Raw genomic sequence first — 23,996 nt, forward strand, 5'->3', positions numbered from 1 at the left:
GGACCCTTTTCTGAAGAAGGGTCTAGGCCCGAAACGTCAGCCTTCCTGCTCGGCCTGCTGTGTTCATTCAGCTCTACACCTTGTTATGCCAGCTTTTTAGTTGCAGATTTTTAACAATATACCCAACTAAAAGTAGGATTTGAACTGCCTGCTATGGATGACCAGTCCAGACATAGGACAGCCTTTAACGTCTATTCTGAAGTTACTGTAGAGGTGGAAGATACGGCATTTAATCGCATGGCCATGGTGCTGGGTTGGGACTCCACCACCTTCTTGCCTCTGCCCGAGTTAGCCTGGGGCAGAAAGGCTGATGGACGGTCTACCTGTCCACGTGCTAGTTGAGGGCTTTATGTGGGCAACTGATGGTCTGGAGCCCTGCGGCTAGTTACTGAAGTGTCTCATGGCACTTCCCCTTTGAAAGTAATGTGGGGGTCCTGCTGATACTTCAGGCAGTGGGTAGCAACGCCATTGCATTCTGTCCAAAAATGTTACACTACCACACATCTATGTAAATTAAGAGGTTCAGTCAGTTTCAGGCCGACTGTATTTGCCTGTATGCTAATTTTAAGAACATAAATTAAAATGCAAAAATAACATTAGTACATATAAGAATGGGACTTTTCATCCATTAACAGAGCGACTAACTTTTAGTTTCCATACTAAAATCCGAGGCTAACTGTTAAAGTCTGACACTGTTAGATAAAGATGATGAAATATAAACCGGAAGCAAATTCTGAATGTACAATCAGAATTCATATCAGCTACGATCAGGACTATTTTTTAAAATACAACATAATGGAAAATACAATGGAAAAGTTTAAAAAGCTGTACTGGACAATTGAATTTGCATGTCTTCACTAGCATTAATCCTTCAGGTTACATAAAATAATCAGCCTGATCTTTCAGTCTATTTTCCATAAACAGGTCATGGAGAACAGAAGCAAGATCACATTCAGCATTTCAGCTGCATCGTGAAACCATATTGCCCACTTGCAGATGTGTAGTTTTGACTACCAGTAAATCAAATAAACTGGTTTGTATGAGATGCATGACATTCCTAAGTTATAACTACAAGACACACGTTATAAAGATACATTACTACAACACAGTGTTTCAACAAAAAATGGCCAAAAATTTGCAAGGATCTGGGTCACCAAAATATATTTAATTGAGGGACTGGATATATAACTTAAATCTATGTTCCCAATTTGCTGACGCTAACAGCCCTTGATGTTTACTTTGTTAGTGAATATGTTTAATGTTCCATTCTGAACCATCAGCAAATTCAAACAGGACCAATGAACAAATAATTGCCTGGACTTTGAAGTGAACAGTCAATGTCTCATTCATGGTAACATCAGGTTCACATCTGCATTTTTCTCATTTAACTTGTTCTGCCTTGGAGACATTCTTCATAGACAGGATTTACAAAAACGTTTCCATAGCCCGTTATTATGTAATATAGCCTCTCCACCACCTTCAACTCTATCACCATCTCACTGTTGAGATTGCATGTGAAACATCAAGTCATCATTAAGCCAGATCATCCTTCAAATGAACACAGAAAATGTTGATAATATCCAATTTTTTTTCAGCTAAATTATATACGTCGTTACATAGATGCTATCCTGGCTTCTCTCCAAAGCTGAACTAACTTACGTATATTGTCAGTATCCTAAATGATCCCAAGTTGAACATTATGTCTCATGATCTTATCCACAGAAAAGAATTTGTACTTCTGTCTTTGCAAAATTGGCCTTCATTTTTACATCATCCTAACAGCTCTAAAGACACCTAAAAACTTTGAGTAATGCTCCCCGTCTCAATGTTTCCGAATTTCTCCATGATAACGGCCTGAAATTTATCCTTCAGAAATTCCACTCATGCAGCACTTACATTATCTTCAAAGTATATTATGAACGTCAATTCTATACATCTCCGTACATGCAAAGGAAAGACGCACTGCCTGTTCTAAAGCCAGTAATATATCAGTAACAATTTGTGGATGTAACATGAAAAAATAAGATCCTGAATTAATTTTAAAATTTGAGCAACATATCAACTCTTTTCATCATGAACATAATGGAAGCCAGATAATCTTACCTTCTGGTGCAGGAATTGGTTTAATGTCAAAATTTCTTCCAGATGCTACAAGAAGAAAATTAGAACAGAGTCAAAGGATAAAGGTTGAGTTCAAGGCACATGAATACCACCTTGATAAGATTAAATGCTACGAATCCAATGCTATTTTGAAGAATTTCTATTTTGGTACAGTGAAAGACAAGAGATCCATCCTGTAAAAATACAAAGTTGTTCTGGAGCATATTTTCCAAGAACTTCTCTTTCTCTGAGAGTTATTATTATATTTCCCGTTATTCCAGTTGCCATTTTATTCACAACACATTGAAATCCAAAAGGTCACAACACATACATACATGTATTACCAGTCAAGATGAACTAGCTAACCTTTTACAGTTTAGCATATCTTTTGACCCACTGCAAGCATTGCATGGAAGATTTCGTGGCATCATAAGCGAAGGTAAGCAAGCAGTGCCCCAGGCTTTCACATTATAACAAAATAAGTAAAATACAATGATACAAAAATACACTTCATTCAGTACATTTATCAGGTAACCTGTAGTAGCCTCTAAATGCTAAGTTAGGTACTATGTGATTTTAATGCTAACTCATCTTTTTATTCCCTGGTCTTTTCTTTCATCAGTTGCAGATATACAACAGAAGTGTACAGCAGAGGCTTGATCCTTGATAACCCATAGGCACACATTTACTAGTTGTTGAAACAGAGTGTCACAAATAGGGAGAAAGATAATCTAATCACAAGGTAAATACAGGTGATGATTCTGAATGCAAGAATTATGATGGACACTGACCCATTATTTCTTAAATAATATCAAGATTTTCACCTAAGTATTCAGAAAGACAACTCATCAAGGATGACAAAGACAAATTTTGGAGACTAAATTTGACAAAGTATAACAGCAAAAGTTAAAACTGACAATTATATCCTTAAAAAGTTTCAAACTTCAAGACAGTAGACATTTCATGACCAAGAAATTAAAGTAAATTAAAATCAAAGCTATTAATCAGTTAGACAGGATTGATTTCTTAACCATTTTTATGAACATTATTATATTTCTATTTATCCACTGTTCGCTTCATATGAAATGGAGGAACTAAAGTGGCCATCAGCCGTGCAATAAATCAAACTGTAAGAGTCACAGAGTCAAACAGAATGGAAACAGACCCTGCAGTCCAACCAGTCCATGCCAAACAATCCCAAACTAAACCAGTCCCACCTTCCCAACTCCTGGCCCATATCCAAACCTTTCCTATTTATGTACTTACCTAAGTGTCTTTTAAAAGTTGTAACTATGTCCGCATTCATCACTTCCTCAGGAAGTTCAGGCCACACGCGAACTACCCTCTGTACAAAAATTCGTTCCTTATATCTTTAAATCTCTCTGCTTTCAACTTAAAAATATGCCCTCTATTCTTGAAATTCCCCCAGCTTAGGGAAAAGACACCTACATTAACCTTATCTATAACTGTTATGATGTTATAAACCTCTAATCTTATAAAGTCATCGCTCAAACTCCTACCCTCCAGGGAAAGACGTCCCAGCCTATCCAGCCTTTCTCTTTAACTCAAACATTCCATACCTGGCAACATCCTGGTGAATCTCTTCTGAATCCTCTCCAGCTTAATAATATCATTCCTATAACAGGACAGCCAGAACTGGACACAGTACTCCAGAAGAGACCTCACTAATGTCTCGTATAACATCAACGTGACTTCCCAACCCCTATCCTCAAGGGTCTCAGCAATGAAGGCAAATGTGATAAATGCCTTTTTAACCACCCTGTCTACGTATGTGACGCAAACTTCAAAGAATCATGTGCCTGAACCCCTAGGTTCCTTTGTTCTCCACCACTACCCAAGGCCCCACCATTAATTGTATAAGTCCTGCTCCTGTTTGGTGTACTAAAATGCAATACCTTGCGTTTATCCAAATTGAACTTCATCTGCCACTTTTCAGCCCATTGGCCCATTTGATCAAGGTCCCTTTGTAATCTTAGAAAACCTTCTTGTCTACAATGCCACCAATTTCGATGTCATCTGCAAACTTACTAACCATGCCTTCTATATTCTCATCCAGATCATTTTTATATAAATAACAAAAAAAAGTCTTCAGGGATACATCCAAAAACAAGACTCAAAACTTTTTTTTTTTGAAACTAGAGATTGGCCAAAGAAAGATAAAAACAAATCACATTCAAAGTGTGCATCTGAAAAACAGAATCTACATCAAGCTTGCTACAACATCAAATTTGATCTGTTGTAACTTTGCATAAAGAATGCTGATCATTCTTTTGCAGACATCTCCAGTTATGCTGAAAATAATTAATACATTACACCTTAAGAATAGTAACTTAGAGAATTTATGAAGTATGAGTAGAAGCACACAAGGCATTGATCTATTTGTCTCTTCATCAGTAAATTAAGTGTGTGTATTAATAAACAGCAAACTCTCAGACCAGTTTATTAAGCTGTATCCCTTTAAATACTGTTGTAAAAGTATCAGAGATTAGTAGCTGTATAAGGACACATCTTGTGTTGTATTCTTCACAGCAAAGAACAGGTTTGCTTCTGCACATTGTGACACAAGTTGTGTGATATATATATTTTTTAATATATTTTATTATAGAGTTTAAATTTTTAATTAGTGCCATGTGGGTTTTGGTCTGTGTGTATGAAGGGGTATAATGATTAACTTGTCAGCACTTCTAGAGCCTTTTTAATTCAAAATAAACAACAGTATGAGCAAGGGACTTCCTGGAGTGCTGAATGAATTTGTTTGTATTGGGAAAGTTTTTAACTAAAGAACAGACGAAACATTGAAGAGCATTTGTTTGTTTTTGGTTAGAGGAATCAGCAATTGACTTTTTTTGCTTAAGGGAAACAACATCTTGGAAAGCTTTTTATTTCAGTTTGCAGATTTTCTGGTTCAGGTCTGATGTATGAAACACTTTCTCCTGGAGCAGGGAGTTATTGCAGAAAAGTTGGGCAACAGGTTGCTTCATTGTAAGGGATTTAGTTTGAAAGTGCCAGACTAGAGTGTTTGGTTAGAACCTGAAATGTGATGTTCATAAGATGAGAAAGTTTAAGCTCAGTTGTGTGAATATTCAAGAAAGAGTCTGTCAAGCTCCCAAGGTAGGGAAATGAAAGTAATAGTTCAGTCAAACCTATAGATGTGATAAGAGGAGGAAATCTTTTCTGATGTTTGAGTTCTGTAAAATGATGCTGTTGAGATCGACAGAATATTATATTTTTACTGCATTTTGAAACTTTTCGAATCGTGCTATGCTTAGTGGCTTGGTTTATCCTAATTTTGCTTTTGTGCAATAAACTTCTGTTTCATTGTTACATTCAGATCTGCAGCATTGTGCACTTCAGCTTCATTAAAAGGCCATTTTGATAAATGGAAAACAAGAAAAAAATGATTTATCAAGTCGGATTTCAGTCTATGAGATAACAAGGTGTAGAGCTAGATGAACAGGACAGGCCAGGCAGCATCAGCGGAGCAGGAAAACTGACTTTTCGGGTCTGGACCCTTCTTCTGAACGTAGCTCTCTATCTTATTGTGCAAGTGAAACAGATTACTGTAAAGAATGACCTTACAAACCCACTCTCTAGTTTTACTCTGGTATAGTTTAGTCTTAGTATTTTGGATGTGTCATTGGTTATGACTCATATTGGAAATCAAGCCCCACTACTCCCGAAGTTGTCATAATAGTTACAGATTTTATGCAAAGACGCAAAATGCCCCAATTTACCAGATTTTCAGATCAGGTTGACATAAAGCACTAGTCAGGTTGTGTACTTACTTAATGAATAGTAATTCTTGTTAATATATCTCCAGAAACAGGTAAATAATGATGAACCATTGGCATATAGATCTACTTACTCAGGTCACTTGCTTTAAAAACACGCACTAATCCTTTAGCAATCTGTTTTTTTTAAAAAACAAATTTTTTAAATTATTTCAGTCCACAATCAAAACAACAGAAAAATAGAGACACAGTCCTCACATATTCACAGAAATCACTCATAAATAAGTTACATGTACCTGATGTGTTCATGTTAAAATTAGTTGGCATAGGTTTGAAATTCTTACAGCTACACACTGCTGCCACTAAGATGAAGGAGCATTTATATGCTGATGAGCCAGACATTGAAAATGTGCTCCGCAAAATCCAAGTCCATTATTAATGAAATTATCTTATTCATAAGAGACTGTTTTCAACTGGAGGAACAGTAGTGCCAATCCAAGGGTAGCACCAAGGATTTCTCCTTTTATTCATTTATGGCTCGGCCAGCATTTATTGCCTATTCCTAAACACATAAGAATGAACCACATTGTTGTGGGGCTGGAGTCAAATGTAGGCCAGACCAGGTAAGAATGGCAATTTCCTTCCCAAAAGAACATTAGTGAACCAGGCTGCTTTTATGACAGTTGACAATGGATTAATAATGATAATTGATGATCATAATCCACACAGGATCCCAGAGTTGATGTATAAATTTCACATAGATATACTGAAATTTTTTTTAAAAAGACTACTGCAATATAATAAAGCCATGGCCTTGAATGGCATATTGTCCAATATTTATAAAGCAATAAAACAGCTCTCACCCCTCACACACTCCCCATGCCACATTATATGCCACAATATGCTCTCTACACAAATCCCATGGCTCCTCATATCAACCAATACCCACTCACCTATCCCCTTAACCCTTTACAGTCCCAATACCAACTTAGGCCCAACTCATGCCAATGTATACTCCATCGACAACCTCTGGCTTGCACCTACAGTGGCACCTTTGCAGAAAGCAAGGAGGCATGGGATAGGGGGAAATGTGGCAGATTGGATTCAGAATTGGCTGACCCTTAGAAGACAAAGGGTGGTAGTGGATGGAAAATATTCAACATGGTGCTCAGTTACGAGTGGTGTACCACAAGGATCAGTTCTGGGTCCTCTTCTATTTGTGACTTTTGTAAATGATTTGGATGTAGGAGTGGAAGGGTGGATTAGTAAGTTCGCAGACGATACGAAGGTGGGTCGAGTTGTGGGTAGTGCGGAGGGCTGTTCTAGGTTACAAAGGGACATTGATAAGATGCAGAGCTGGGCTGAGAAGTGGCAGATGGAGTTTAACCCTGAAAAGTGAGAGGTGACTCATTTTGGAAGGACAAACTTGAAAGCAGAATACAAGGTTAACGGAAAGATTCTTGGCAGTGTGGAGGAGCACAGGGATCTTGGGGTTCATGTCCACAGTTCCCTGAAAGCTGCCACCCAGGTGGATAGAGTTGTTAAGAAGGCGTATGGTGTGTTAGCTTTCATTAATAGAGGGATTGAGTTCAAGAGCCGTGAAGTTATGCTCCAGCTATACAAAACCCTGGTTCGGCCACATCTGGAGTATTATGTCCAGTTCTGATTGCCTCATTACAAGAAAGATGTGGAACCGTAGGAAAAGGTGCAGAGGAGATTTACCAGGATGTTGCCTGGAATGGAGGGAAGGTCTTACGAGGAAAGATTGAGAGAGCTAGGGCTTTTCTCTTTAGAACAACGAAGGATGAGAGGTGACTTGATAGAGGTGCACAAAATGATCAGAGGTATAGATAGAGTGGACAGCCAGAGACTTTTTTTCCTAGGGTGGAGGTAGCTATAACGAGGGGGCATAGATTTAAAGTGAGTGGAGGTAGATTGAGGGGAGACATCAGAGGTAGGTTCTTTACTCAGAGTGGTAGGGGCATGGAATGCATTGCTGGAGCGGGTAGTGGAGTCGGCCTCATCAGGGGCATTTAAAAATCTTTTAGATAGGCATATGGATGATAGTATAAGGTAGGGGTGGAGGTTAGATAGACCTTAGGTTTAGGGTAAAAGTTCGGCATAACATCGTAGGCCGAAGGGCCTGTACTGTGCTGTACTGTTCTATGTTCTATGTGACAATACCCAATATCTACCAGAGGTAAGCTTCAGGAATCATGCTAATATGCAATAAAATAAACTTAATTGCCTTTGAAGAACTGACTATCATAAAAACGCACACTGATAAAAACCCATTCACTACATGTTCCCTCAAACCCTTATAAAGCGGGACTATATTGTATGTCCCACGAGGAAGCTATAAATACTTAGAACTGTTAAATAAGGTGTGAACAAATTACTGCAGATGCTGGAATCTACATTTCAAGTCTAGATGCGTAATAAAGCCATGTCATGAATTCATTCATGTGATACTAGTCCAGTCGTCACAGACTTCGGGCCTGGGTTAATAGTGAAGTAGAAGTCATTGTGTCAAACATTTCAGACAGTTCCTTCACATATTTAAAGGGCAGGAGTTTCAAATGTCTCAAAAGTTCTGTTTGACAGCTCTACCAATACTTCCAATAAACTTGACGATTCTAAAGAGTTTATGAACTTTTTACACAGATTTAACTCTACGTTTAACAATCCCAAAGGGCAGCTGAGCAGCACCGAAAGTGTCCAAAAGCCATATTCAAAAGGGTACCCTAGCTGTCTGAGCAACTCCACAAAGCTTAGATCTGTGCCTATCAAAACAAAATCTGCCACGCATGCTTTCCACTCCTGGCTAATGAATATCAGATATGACTGGAGGCAGTTTTTGTTTTATATGGGTTGCTGCCTCTATGAACCAGAGACGTGGGATTTGGAAGTCATTTCCACTCTTCCTAATGTGAACATAATGACGGCTGCGTTTGGGGGCAGAACTTATCAATTTTGACCTCTGCATCACTTTTACAATGGACTCTCCATCATCACAAAACTTTAGGTGGTCACATCTACAGAAGCAGACATTGCACTCTCCACATGAACACCGCATAATATTACACACTTCTGAGCTGGATCTCAAAACTGGCAAGGTCACTACACATTGCAAAGTTTTCCATCAACAATTATACTCTGAACATTTGAGCTTTGTGCACAAAAGCGAACGTAGATTCACGTTCCCAGGAGAATAATATTGTTCAAGGCACAAGTATAACACTCCTGACCTTATAATGCAGCCCATTCCAGGATTTGGAAGACGACATTTTTGCTCCTTGTGATCCACAGAAAACTGACACTTCTGAAATCAGCAACCCCACCTTTTATTTCATTGCCAGGGTTCCCAAATAGTTTAAGATAAAATCTGCCGTAATATGCTAATTAATTTCATTTTGTTTGATTTATTGTTGTCACATATACTGAGGTACAGTGAAAGGCATTATTTTGAGTGCTCTAAAGGCAGATTATACCATACACAGTGCATCAGGGTAGCAGAACAGAATGTAGAACACAACTGCAGAGAAGGTGCAGAAAGAGATCAGAACTAACATTTGAGGTCCATTCAAAAGTTTGATAACAGTAGGGAAGAAGCTGATCTTGAATCTGTTTGTATGTGCATTCAAACTTTTATACCTTCTGCCCAATGAAAGAGGGTTGAAGAGAATATAACCGGTGTGGGAGGGGTCTTTGAGTATGTTAGTTGCTTTCCCAAGGCAGCAAGAAGTACAGCTGGAGTCAATGAATGGAAAGCTGGTTTGCGTGATGGACTGGGCTGCATTCATGACTCTCTGTAGTTTCCTGGGGTCTTGCAAGGAACAGTTACCATACCATGCTATCATGCATCCAGATGGGATGCTTTCTATGGTGCATCTATAAAAATTGGTAAGTGTCTTTTTGGACATGCTGTATTTCCTTAGCCTCCTGAGGAAATACAGCATTGGGTAGTCAAGAATGCACAACAATGTGGGTGGACCAGGGCAGATAGTTGGTCATTACTCCTAGGAACTTGACACCCTTCACTATCTCCACCTTAGCACCATTGATGCAAACAGGAGCATGCCCTCCACTCTGCTCTTTCGTTTTGCTGGCATTCATAGAGACAGTGTCATCTTTACACCATGCTACTGAGCACTAATCTGAATTAAGTGGCCATCTCTCCATAAAAGTACAACTCACACATTACACTACTTGCCACTATGAAAACAGCAGCAGACAAGTATTGGGTGGATCGCATTGTGGGCTTTTAGGGTTAACCAACCCATCAACTGACTTCACCTTACTCATCAAAGCAGCGTGGCAATATTGACTGACCCAGACTTGGTTCCTCCAGTCCTTGCGTGGGGGAGTGGGAACCCAAGACATCACCATCGGTCCTGGTCTACTGCAATCTCTTTTGCTTAAGCCCAGGTAGTAACCCTGTTCTTCGTGGTCTTCATTAAATGTACTATATCAGGGGAGCTGAGTTGGTGAATAGAGACCATTATTTATTTTCAGAGTCTACAGGAATGTGTGTTTAATTCATTTTCCAAACAATTTGATGGGAAAATTAGGGAACACGTCACAAGTCTTATTCAAGAAATTTAAGAATTTAATTTTCAAAAGAGAAAACACCAATTCAAGTGGGAGAATGAGACTAGGGGATTCAAATAATACCAGGCAAAGGGTATATTTATTTTCTGATTTTGGAACAAAAGCATATATAAGTCCAGAGTTGTATGGAATTGCACCAAATTGGGAGTATTTTAAAAATAGCAGGTGGGGCTGAATTTCTGGATTAACGACCCCAGTTAAATTTCAAGTAATCTTTGCCAACGTAGAATAAATTCTTGTTAAAGAGCCTGCACAAAGCAGTCCTGGTTATTCCACCTGTGTTATGGGCACCATTTCAAATTCCTCAGCGCAGTTCTCTCAAAAAATTGGGCTGTATTTATTAGTAAAAATGTGGCTCCCAACACTAAGAGTCATGAGGCATAGCATAGCAGGTGCGTGTGTATATCTGTGCGCCTGTGTCTGTGTGTGGAAACTAGCCTCAAGACTAAAACAAGAGCCTTCACAAATCCCTCCAAAAAGCATTGCTCCCTTTTACCTTCTTACAAAGTGAGAAATCACACACCCTATTTACAGTATTATAACAAAATGCTTTAATCTTTTGGTCTTTTTGCACCTCAATCTTGTGTAAATAAACAAACAAGCACTGAAAAAAATCTTCAAAGATCAATGTATTACAAGGTAATAAAGGTCAATAAGACAAAGGAAGCATTTCCCAGCAAACTGTGTCAACATTACCTACAGGGCTGAGTCTATTAGCAATTCTCGGAGCTCAAACAGGCATTCACAATGAGGCCATCAGAAAAAAAAAGGCCTGGTCATCCATTCAAACTGCACTTGTTGATATAGATGCAAGATGACCTCAGATGGATTTGCAGGCTCCTCTTGGATAGTGAGGTTGAAAAAATTCCCAATTCCTGATATCCATCTCCTCGACAAAATTTCCACACACAGATTAGATTCATCACCTTGATTTAGCCAGCTATTTGCTTACAAGAGAAAAACAAAAATGCTCTTGTATTTCACAAAACAATGTAAAAATGATTCCATAAGTCCAGCAATCTCTGAGAAACTGCTGATGTCATACCTGGACCCTGTCCCCAATGCTGACAGCCCCTGGGAATCCATCAATGAGTTAACTCCTTCACTCTGCCACCTCCCCCAACAACAAATAATCCCGCAAAACCTCTAGGTTGATTTCTCCATGATTTTGGCTTGATTTACTTTATTGTCATATGTACTTAGGTATAGGGAAAATGTTTGTTTTGCCTGCAGTACAGGCAGATCATACCAAAGTATGTAAGGATAGTAGAACAGAGCGAGGAATACAATGCTACAGCTGCAGAGCAGGTGCACAAAGAGCGAAGCCAACATTAAATTTGAAATTGGAGAGGTCCCTTCATTAGTCCCCGTAAGTGGGGAAGAGAATTTTCTTGAATCTGTTGGTACGCGTGTTCGTGCTTTTGTATCTTCTGCCCAACGGAAGAGGTTAGAAGAGATTATAACTGGGATGGGAGGGGTCTTTGATTATGTTGGCTGCCTTTCCGAAATAGGTCCCATGTTGCTAAACTGAAGAGCACTTTTACAATGCTACCAAAGCCCTGCACATCCACCCTTATACCAAGCAGTACCAATCCCACTTCCTAAACTAGCAGAACAGCATCTGTTTAAATTCTGAGTTTCTCACTCTCATGACACACAGAGGTTAGTTATTTAGGTGAATGTGGCTCTTCTTAAAGATCAGACCAAATACAAGATTGATAAAAAAATCACGTCAGAGGAAAAGTGCACTGCAGCTCTCCAAATTGCCATGATCAACTGCTTATGAGTATTACAAATTCACAACATAGCTTATGCATACAAGGTTCTGCCTTAGAATTTGCTGTGCGTCGTTTCAGTCAATAGTTACATGGAACAATTCTTTTGACAAAGGTCATTAGGTGCAGCATTAATAGTTGCAAGCGTTTCTTAATGTCCAGCTAACGGCTCAACAAATGCCATAACTTTACAGATGTCTGTGGAAATCTTCATGTGTCCTGATGGAAAACAGTGATCAGCAAAATTATAAAAACCGAAAGAACTGCAGATGCTGTAAATCAAGAACAAAAACAGAAGTTGCTGGAAAACCTCAACAGATCTGAAGCATCTGTGAAGAAAAAAACAGAGTTAACATTTCGGGTCTGGTGACCCTTCCTTAGAACTGTTCGGAGGTAGGATCACTGGACCCGAAACATTCACTGTTTTATTATTCACAGATGCTGCCAGGCCTGCTGAGCTTTTCCAGCAACTTCTGTTTTTGTATCAGCAAAATGATATTTGTTTATAAATTAATGCTACATTTTTATAACATTTGAAATAGATTACTATTTTAGGTCACCTTTAGAGGGAAACAAAGTTTTAAGCACAATTGCAGGACTGACTAAACATTAATATAAAGTACTAATCAATACCAAATTGTTTTTGGTGCAAACAGATAATTGGTCTGAACAATTTAACCAGCCTTTGTAAAATTGCAATTATGTTCATGTAAAATCTTCTTCCTTTGACATGTTATTTTTAAGAAAAAACATGGCCACACCCAGAACATGCTAATGTTCCATCAGTAAATATTGTTTCACAATGAGTGCATAACAAATATTGTTAATTTCTGTCTCCATGGAATGTGATAATCACATTGACATACGTCACTGAATCGCTTTCTACATCATTTAAACCTAATACTAAAGGAAGTTAGTTAATTTTTTTTTTAAAACTCAAATTGAGCCAAAAGCTTGGACAATGCAAATGGCTGTTGAAGAAGTAACAATGTGGTAAGAGCTCCGAGAAAGGATCCATGAAAGGGATGAGAATTCAGCAAGTGAAGGAGCAAACATTCAATGCGAGGTGCTGGCTTCCTTTGCCCTGGATCCCTGGTTATTTGGGCTGAAACGTTGCAAATGTTGAATCCTTGTTTAGATATAAAGTAGAGAAAAGACCAACTAGTCTCTAACTATCAGGGTGGGGGGGGGGGTTGGGGATGGGTTGGGGGGAAAGTGGGGTAAAGTGGGGTAAAGAAGTGGGGTTTTGGAGCTTCTAGAAACAATAACCGGGGACAAATTTAATAGCCACAAATGATGGGCTAATTAAAGAAAATCAGCTTGAAACTTTCAGGGAATATCATGTTACCCTGACTCACTGGACCTTTTTAAAAGATGCAGCAGAGAGGTTGAACAAGACCAACGTGTTGATATGGTGTACATTGATTTCCAAAGATTTGACGCAGTGTCAAACAGACACATTATAGCTACAGAAAAAAATGGGATGGTGACTACGTAGATGTGGAGCAGACAGTAGTCATTAATAGATGTTTTTGTAGTAGAGTTTGCCAGGGGTCAGTGCTGGGAGCCTTAATGATCTTGATTTGTATTAATGACCTTGACTTTGGTGTAGAGAGCACAATTTCAAGGTTTGTAAATGATACAACACTTGGAAATAGGATAATGATGGTCAGTAGGATAATGTAGAATTTGAAAGGGTCAGGGGCAAGTTGGAATGGGTGATCATGTGACACACAATGCTCAACGTGGAGAAATGTGATTCATTTTGGTAGAAAGAACATAGACATACAGTATAAACTAAACGGCATAATCCTAAAGGCTCACAGCAGCAGGCAGAACTGGTGAAGGCAGTAGCACAGGTTGAGAGTGGCTCAAAGTGTATGGTATCCAAGGCTTTATCAATAGGGATAGGGAGCAAGGAGGTTATGTTGAACTTTCATAGGACATTAATTCAGCTTCAGCTGGAGTACTGTGTCCAGCTCTGCATGATGCACTTTAGTGAGTATGAGAGGGTGCAGAAAATATTCACAAGGTTCCAGGGTTGAGGAACTTCAGGTGTCAAGGTAGATTGGAGAAGTTAGGATTGCTTCCTTTGGAGAAGATTGAGAGGAGATATTATTGTGTTATTCAAAATCTTTGGGGAGTCGAGGTGGGTTGGGAGGTTCAAGACACAGTAGACAGCCTTTTCCATTAATGAACAGATGAAGGATTAGACAAAGTAATTGGTAAAAAGAGCAAAAGCAATATGAGAAGAAACATTTTCATGCAGCGAGTGGTTATGGTCTAGAATACACTGTGTTGTGGGTCAATTGAAGCATTCAGACAGGAGTTAGACTATTATAGAATCATAAGACCAGCAGCATGGAAGCAGGCTTTTCGGCCCATCGAGTCCATACCGATCCTCCGAACAGCATCCTTCCCAGACCCACAACCTACCCTTTCCTTGTAACGCTGCATTTTTCCCCATGGCCAATCCACCTAGCCTGCACATCCCTGGACACTATGGGCAATTTAGCACCGTCAATACACCTAACCTGAACATCTTTGGACTATGGGAGGAAACTGGAGCACCCGGAGGAAATGGGGAGAAGACATGGGGAGAACGTGCAAACTCCACAGAGACCTGGAGGTAGATTTGAACACGGGTCCCTGGTGCTGTGAGGCAACAGTGCTAATCACTGAGTTGCCGTGCTGGCTTGTTATCCGAAAAGCATAAGTATATAAGGTTACAGGGACAATGCAGCAAATGGCACTCAGTCAGACAGCCAGTGCAGACCCAATGGGCTAAATGACCTTCTTCTGTGTTGCAGCATTTTTGCAATGCCAGGGAAACCCGAAGACCATTTCTGTGCCAGCGATGCTTTGTGTGCACAATTATTTTACCATAGGAGAGCGCCACAATGAACTATTTTGGTTTGCTTTTCATCCTGCTTCGAAATACTTAAAAATAGGTGATATTGAACTGCAACCATTTGAAACATTTTTGCTTTGTGTTGCAGACTGCAACTCGTGGGAAATTTCTAGAATTTTGACCATCTGAGATTTCTTCAAAAACAGCTTGTTACCTGGGAAAATATTAAGCCTCATATTTAAATGTCATATGCCTATAGGCTAGTAGGTTTCTAAATAAAGACTGATTTATACTTTAAAATGCTATATTAAAAGAGAAAACTATATCAGGGCAAAAACAAAAGATTTTGAATGTGCCATCAAATTTTATGACAGACAACAAAATGTTCACCTAGATCTAATGTGAGATTGGTTTCTAACTTATAGTTTCCTTCTTAGAATGCAAATGAATTTTGACCTATGCTATCAAATATTAATAAGTACAATTTGAAATATTTCTGTACCAAAATTAACAAACAACTGTAATTTCAGCCTATTAGAAACAATGGCAATGAACCTGCTGGTTTCCCTATATTTATCTAAGTCTAGACAAAATGATAAAACTGTGTCTTTTGTACTGACACTGCATGTATGTGACAAAACCAGCTCTGGAAATGCTATGGACACTAACATGTATTTGGAACATAAGGCAATTAACTTCATTTTTCTATTGGCTATGTTTAGACGTCTATTGTTTCAGAGAGAATTTGCTAAATGTTTGCACAAGAAAAACATTGAATGGTTACAAGGATAAAGTAAGGAGATGGTATTAGACGAGGTAGCTCAATTGTAGCTGGTACCATAGAGCCATATTGAATCATATGGCCAGATCCATGCTGAAATGTCCGATTCATTTTCTTTGTCCGTTCTAATCCTTCACTTCACCCCTGGTAAATTTTATTCACTGTAAATTCACCAGCATCATTCCACTTAAAACAAAAACACCCCATCATCAAAATATAGTTTTATTTTAAAGAATGACTGTGCTGATCAGGACAAATAGACCATTCAAAATTGAAATGATTAAAGCCTTTTTCTTTCCCAAAGAAACAGTATGCAACAGACTAAGTAACCTTGTATCACATATATCAAATCAGAATAATAACTTGCATATAAATCATGAGTATTCTTTTTTAAAAAAGCATATTACGCTAAAAAGAACCTTGCAGCAATAATGGCACTATAAACCAACTCAGTATACAATTCTCGTACAAGATAGAAAATGATGTTTTACTTACTTCGCAGAATATGGCTAAAATACATTGAGGGAAAAGAAATCAACAGCTGCACAGGCCGATACAGCAGTAATGAAACTCACGAAGACGCCATTGTAATGGACGATTTTAAAAAAGGCAGAATCAGGGCTGTTTTGTACATACAAAAACCTGAATATTAATGAGTCAATCCGAGTACGCTTTCTTTCTCTTCGCCCTACTGTAGCTGTGCCAAGAATCTGCAATACATGCTGTAGTCATGGAAACATTGAGGCAGAACTGAAAATAATATTGCAGTATGAAGTAAGCTATGACTATATCAAGTAGTTTATTTATTTCCATTTATCAAATTTTCATTGGAGCATATTATAATAAGCCATGATAACAGAACATTTGGAAAGCATTAACGAGATTGGACAAAATCAGCAGAGGTTTATGAAAGGCAAATCATGCTTAACGAATTTACTAGCGTTTTTTGAGGGTGTAACTAGTAGAATCAATAAGGGAAAACCACTGGATGCAGTGTAGTTGCATTTTCAAAAGGCTTTTGGTAAGGTCCCTCATAAGAGGCTTGTGGACAAAGTTAAAGCACGTGGGTTAGGGGTAATACAGGTACATGCATGCCTTCTTTTTATAATAGTTTGCATAGATGGGGAGAACTAGGTGGACGAAATGGCCTTCGTCGTATTCCGTGTGCATTGAATCCTTCATTGTTTGGTGTGCATTATATTTTGCCTTTAAGGCAGCTTAAAAACCAACTACCATTTTACCTCATGAATTTGGTCTATCATCCGATGAACAAAAGGATTACATGGATTTCAGACAAGGAAATCTGCACCACACTAAACTTCTGGGTTGGATCCTACTACTACACTAGAAAATACATGCAGCAGGGGTAACCAGTTTACTCATACAAATGAGTGACACCACACACATCACTGAACAAGGGGAGCAGATTCAATTTGTAATAAGGAGCAGAGATACAAGATGTGAACGTGCATGAAAGAGAAGCAGGAAATGGGGTTGGGATCGTGGTGGGGAGGGTTGGCGGCGGGAGGATTGGCGGCGGGGGGGGGGGGGGGGGGTACAGGAGGGGGTTGCTTGCTTGTTTGCTCTGTTTCTACCTCTTCATGGTATTCTCAACTAAGCCTGCAATCAGGAAGTATTGAAGCAGCCTTAGGCTTCTATGCTCAGATATCACATAATTGTAACTTAAAACATGAATTGGTTTCCTTTTGTGGCATGCTGCACTTCTGCAAATGAATGTTGAAAGCATTTAGCATCTCAGTAAGTTTAAAACAGAACGTCCACTTAATATGCAACTCCTGAGAATAGCGCATTTCTTAGCACAGGTTTCTAAGCCAGCAATTCCAAGGTTGCCCAAGAGCCAGTGTATACACGTTTCTAATTGACCCTGGATTATGAGCTATGGCCAGATTAACTATAAACCCAGTAAAACTATCCCTGCATCCCACTTACTGGCATCCTAGCACCCTATCCCCTCCCCAGCTGTCACTCTACCTTTCCAGTCAGTGGCTTGAACAGCCTAATGACATTATTGCAGTTGTACACAGGAAATCTCCAGTAAAGAATTCCGCAATTGGTTACAGGGCAATTGCAGGAAAAGAGAGATCAAACTGTTGCCGCAGAAATGGTGAGGTTGCTCAGCAAGGTATACTTTGAGATCAGTGATGAACATCTCTTGCTTCACCACTGAATGAACATCCATGTCAATACTGTGCTATATAGGTATGCCCCAGTTGTAATGTAATACCCTTCAACAGATTCCATACTCCAGTCATTGATGTGTAAACATAATGACGGCTAGTTAATGTGTGTACTTCCCAATTAAGAACACTGTACTTCAATAAAAGGAGATGCCTCATTGTTTCTGTATTGCTGATAACAGGGCACCGTATTATTTATTATACATTATAGAAGATGAAAGGAACGGAACTTGTTTTACCTGCTGTTGCTCCATCTTTAGCAGTCAATTTCCCATTGACCCCATTAGCTTGTGACACTGTGTAGGCTGCCTGACCTCCATCCTGTGCCTCTGCGAGGTTGTCTCTGAACGAGTAGCCATTCTCTGTTCTGGATATACATTCACCTGAAGCACTCTGCTCTTCAAAATCTGTAGCAAACTGATGTGAAGCAGCCTCGAGGACAGTGCCTGACGTCCACTGTGCTGCACTTCCTTCAGACTTCCCGTCATCTGCCATTCTTCTTCGTTAAACTCTCAGCTGGAATTAAAATAATGGTATTGATTATTATAGCTGACTGCTAACCGTACAAAACCACATAAATGGCATGCTGGGATTTATTGAAAGAGGATGAGAGTAAAGACACCTTGCTGCAACTGCACGGTATCTTAATGAGACTGCACTATTGTGTGCAATTCTACAATTCAAGGGAGGATTTCCTGGGCAGAGAGGGAGTGCAGCAAAGATTCACCAGACTGCTTTCTGCGATAGCAGGCTCGTCCTAGGAGGAGAGTTCGCGGACACCAGCCTATGCTCACTAAAACTTAGGAAGAATGAGAAGTTATCCAATTGAAACATTCTATTTTACAGAACTGGACAGAGTTGACGCAGACATACTTTCTTGACTAGCAGTTTTGAACCAGGGACACAATCAGCAAATGAGGGGTAGACCATTTTGGACTAAAGTCAGGAGGAATTTCTCCATTCAGAAGGTGGAGTGTCTTTGGAATTCTCTTCCCCACGGTACTTTGGAAACTCATCGAACACAAAGACAGACATCAATACATTTCTAGGTATTAAAGATATCAAATGATCTGGGGATACGGCATAAAAATGGTGATGAGATAACAGATTAGCCAAGATCTAGCTGAATGGTGGAGTAGGCTTGAGGAGCCAAATGGCCTACTCCTTCCATTTCCCATGTTCCACAACACTCCTCTTTCAATTTCACTTTCACACAAATTTCAGTGACTGAGTATTAAATGATCAAAAAAAAAAGGCAAAACCTTTTGTGACAATTTAGAATCATAGAATCCCAAGGGTGTGGAAGCAAATCAAGCAAATTAAGCAAATCAGGTCCACACCACCCATCTGAAGAGCATCCAGACCCACTCCCACCCTATCCCTGTAACCCTACATTTCGGACTGTTAATCCATCTAAACTGTACATCTATGGGAGGAAACGAGAGCACCTGGAGGAAAACCACACAGACACGGGGAGAATGTGCAAACTCCGTACAGATCGTTGCCTGATAATGGGATCAAACCCAGGTCCCTAGCACTGTGAGGTAGCAGTGCTAACCACAGAGCCACTGTGCCACCCCAGTCACCAGCTTCATAGGCTATTTATTCCCACATTGGAAACACATGATTTCTACAATGTCATTGTCAGGTGTACACCATTCTTCATAGCTCATACATTGTTTAAGTTATTTTTCAAATTTTAAGCAGGGTACTGTCTACCTAAAATTAAGTTTTTTTTTTATTAGGAGGTAACTAGCTAAACACTAGCTCATGCAGTTTTTTGTTTAAAAGGCAATAATTCATCCAAGTTTTCCCTTTAGCTATACTGGCAATCTCGGGGTTAGAGTAATTTTCATATGAATCAAATGAAATAAAAAAAACTGGAAATAATCTGATAAGGGTGCATCTGTTTTATTTCAGACCTCCAGCATCTGCAATATTTTGCATTTGCTTTTTTTAAAACATTCAGTCATTATACCTCTGGTCTGTCTGTACTAAATTGCAATATATTATAAAAGATTATTTGGTTGAATAATGTAGTTACAAAAGTAGAATTGTAGCATTCTCACAACAAGAAACAATCCTTTGAAATGTGCTTTATGCTGACATCTTCTGTTTTTAAACAAATGGCTTGAGAGGTTCCTCCAGGTCTGCCAAAGTTTACTTATTCCAACTAAATTTATAATGAAATATAATTATAATGAAATTTATAATGCTGTTTCTTCTTCTTAATTTCAGATCGCCTGAAGCTCAATTCCTTCAGGGTATTTTAGGAAAACTGGGAACCTGCTTCTTGCTCTGGATTTTTTTTTCCCTGCAGTTGGAGGGAGAGGAGAGTCATACCCAGATTTGCTGGAAAGGATATGCATAAATTGCAAAAGCCCAGTATCACACTTTCACTCCACCACAGAACAGTAGAGAGAAGCCAGGGAGGATGGTGCTATATGAATAGCTTTTGCTGGAACAGGATGTGCACAATTGGTTGGAAACGCGCATGCAAGGTTTCATTTTACTATCTTTTACCACTAGGTTGATGGCTGTGCACGATAACGGTACAACAACGACCGTAACTAGGCATCTGGATCGTCGGTGAATGACAACTTGAATTACGCAGAATCTTTCAACATAATGAGTTGTTTCAAGATGCTCCACAGGGGAATTAAAAGTTAAAATATACCATTGATTCTGTAAAGGGAAACCTTTGGACATAAAGATCAATTGTAAACTGAACTATAAAAAAAAATAAAGTGAGGTAAAGAAGTGGGGAGGTTTATGGAGGATATACCAGAGCCTGGTGCCTAGGCAGCTGAAGGCATGTCCACCAAAGGCAGTGTGATTAAAATTTTGGATGTTCAAATAGTCAGAACTAGAGGAAAAAATATCAGAGGATTGTGGGCAGGATGACATAAGAAACGAAGAGGGACAAGACCATACATATAATGATGTAAGGCGTTGATTACTCAGAATGGGTTTTGTTTCCAGAAAATCTGAGCGTAATCTTTAAAATGATGTATAACATATCACCACCTGCTGGTGAGAAATACTACTGCTGTAACACCCCACAGCAATGATGGAAAATGGCAAATGAAAAGTCAAGGAAAAAATGTCAGATTTCAGCATCAAACAAACTGGCCCAAATTTAGTGGGTAGCAAAACTAAACAGATTTGCAGTAGGAAATTCTCAAATATATTGACAGATTGAATGCAAAGTAGATATAGTCTAATAAAGCAAACTAGTACTTCGAAGAATAGGACTGCTCTCTCATTAGACAGAGACAACAGGTGGTGGTTTAACCTGAGGGTTGCCATACCTCAGGCGAGGGGGAGAGGCTGAGAAGGACAATCCTTCACGGTAACCTCAGTTACTGCAGGAATTGAACCCACATTCTGGGTTGGCATCACACTGCATCACAAACCAGCTAACTAGCCGACTGAGAATAGAACTCCATGGATAAATGGACAGATTAAAACTTCAAAAAGGAGGCATATGAAGTGCAGGCTAACAACAATAAAGAACATGTTGCAGACCACGGAAATTTTAATAAGACCAAAAGGAGCTAAAATTGAATAGGAAGGTTGATTAATAAGCTTTTAGATACTAGTGTAAAGCAAAATAATAGTTAAATATAAGGCTCAGAGATGAAAAAGGGAGCTAACTTGTGCAGGCTTAAAGGCATGGCAGAAATATTAAATTTATTTTTTGTTAGCTGTTACAACTTGTGGTGGAATTGAGTGTGCAGGTCCACTAATGGAAGATACACAGCAATTGATAGATTATGGCAGAAAAATAACTGGTTCTTTAAAAGAAAAGCATAACTCAAGATGAGTGAGTCACCTGGCACCAACAGCAGGGATACTAGACTGCTGAAAGTTGTCAAGAGAGGAGATAAAGGTCACCATTTTTCAATTCTCTTTAAATACATCAAATGTATCAGTTGCCATGGGAACAGCTAATGTAACAGATTTTAAAAGAAGTGACAGAAGGACAAACTGGGTACTGGCAGACCAGTTAATGAAAATGGGCATTTGGTATTTGTGGCCAACTATTAGAATCATCAACTGATCGAAACTTCAGAAGTTACAAATTCCATATGTGTTTTCAGCAAGTAGCAGGGCATTCTTTCCTTCCCTTGTTCCATTCCTTTTTAAATCCAACTCAGCTATAGTTATTTCAATTCTGATGGATGGTCTATAGCTCAAATGTTAAGTGTTTCAGGCATATAACTGTTCCTTGAATGATGGAGGTTTGAAAGTGCAGTACTGCAAGATTTAGTGCTGGGTCACTTAGCACACTTTCAACGTTAGCATTTGGTGAACCAGGAATCAAGTACAGGACCATTATACGAATTTTAATAGCAAGTTCTTTTATGTTGTATTTTCTGCTGAAGGTTCTGTTACTGCCACTACTGAACTCCCAATGAAGTGCATAAGTCTCCAAGTTGGTGGATATTGGAATAGCCGAATTATTCATTACCCATGAATAAGTCATTCTATGTTAGTATATGTTGTATAGTTACTCATAGCATAACACATGCCCGAGCAGCTAATGACTCTGCCTTTACACTTTTTAAGCAATTTGACTTCTCTCAATTACTTGATGCGCCAGCATCATGATCCACACACAATACTCCACAGTTGGCTCAAAATTCTTAAGGCTAATGTAGATACTCATCCTGATGTAAAACTGAAGGCTGACATTTACCCAAATTAAACATGCTATTTAATTATTATGAAATCTAATGCACACGACATACTTTGTGAATGTTTGAGACTTTTGAGTCCAATTTGATTGATTGATTGATTTATTGTCACATGTACCGAAGTATCGTGAAAAGCTTTGTTTACGAGCAGTACAGGCAGATCATAGTAAGCAAGGATGCACAGATCAAAAAAAAAACTTATTCAGAGGCATTAGGTCACATTGCACAGGGTGTGCGCTAGGTGAGATCAACGTTAGCCAGATCAGCATTATTTCAGACTAGGGAGTTCATTCATCAGTTTAATAACAGCTGGAAAGAACCTGTTCCTGAACCTGCTCGTGCAGGTATTCAGGCTTCTGTATTTTCTGCCTGACAGAAGAGTTGTAGAAGATCATTACTGGGCTGCGATGGGTTTTTGATGATGTTGACTGCCTTTCCACAGCAGTGAGTAGTGTAAATGGAGTCCATGAATGGAAGGTTGGCTTCCGTGATGGTTTGGGCTGTGCACACCACCTTCTGTAGTTTCTTACCGTACTGGGCAGAGCAGTTGCCATACCAGGCCGTTATGCACCCAGACTGTATGCTTTCAATGGCGCATCTGTAGAAGTTGGTGAGGGACTTTATGGGCACGCCAAATTTCCTGAGCTGCCTGAGGAAGAGGCAGCGTTGTGGTGCATCCTTGACTGTTGCATCTATGTGAGAAGTCCAGGAAAGGCTGTTGGTTATCTTTCCTCCAAGGAACTTGACGTTCTCCACTCTCGCAACCTCAGTTCCACTGATGCAGATGGGGTAAGTGTTCTCCTTTTTATGAAGTCCATGATCAGTTCTTTAGTTTTGCCAATGTTGAGAGAGAGTTTGTTTTCATTGCACCACGTAATCAAGCCCTCTATCTCCCTTCTGTACTTTGACTCGTTGTTGTTAGATATCCGTCCTACTACAGTGGTGTCATCGGCGAACTTGTAGATGACGTTTGTTCGGAATTTGGCAACACAGTTGTGGGTGTAGAGGAAGTACAGTAGGGGCTGAGGACGCATCCTGTTGGGGGGGGGAATGGCTCCAGTTTTGAAGGTTATTGTACAGGAGGTGCAGTTACTTTTCCTCACCGATTGCGGTCTGTGGGTCAAAAAGTTGAGGATCCAGTTGCAGAGGGCGGAGCTGAATCCAAGGTCACGCAGTCTTGAGATCAGCCTGGAGGGGATAACGGTGTTGAAGGCAGAGCTCTAGTCAA

At 39.4% G+C, this 23,996-nt stretch overlaps 1 protein-coding gene across 5 annotated transcripts in view; it reads right to left on the minus strand.

Moving 5' to 3' along the window:
* LOC109934900 (microtubule-associated protein 2-like) overlaps positions 1-23,996 on the minus strand; it is a 240,988-nt gene that overhangs the window by 66,963 nt on the left and 150,029 nt on the right. For all 5 annotated transcript variants that reach the window (XM_048599358.1, XM_048599359.1, XM_048599355.1 and 2 more), the window contains 2 exons: positions 18,308-18,584; positions 2,104-2,148 (listed from right to left, as the gene is read on the minus strand). In XM_048599358.1, the coding sequence (XP_048455315.1) occupies positions 2,104-2,148; positions 18,308-18,563 (301 nt within the window). In that variant the 5' untranslated portion in view covers positions 18,564-18,584. The remainder of the gene's footprint in view (positions 1-2,103; positions 2,149-18,307; positions 18,585-23,996) is intronic.

Source organism: Rhincodon typus, chromosome 7 (assembly GCF_021869965.1).
Source record: "Rhincodon typus isolate 14 chromosome 7, sRhiTyp1.1, whole genome shotgun sequence".
In the NCBI taxonomy this organism is placed as follows: Eukaryota; Metazoa; Chordata; class Chondrichthyes; order Orectolobiformes; family Rhincodontidae; genus Rhincodon; species Rhincodon typus.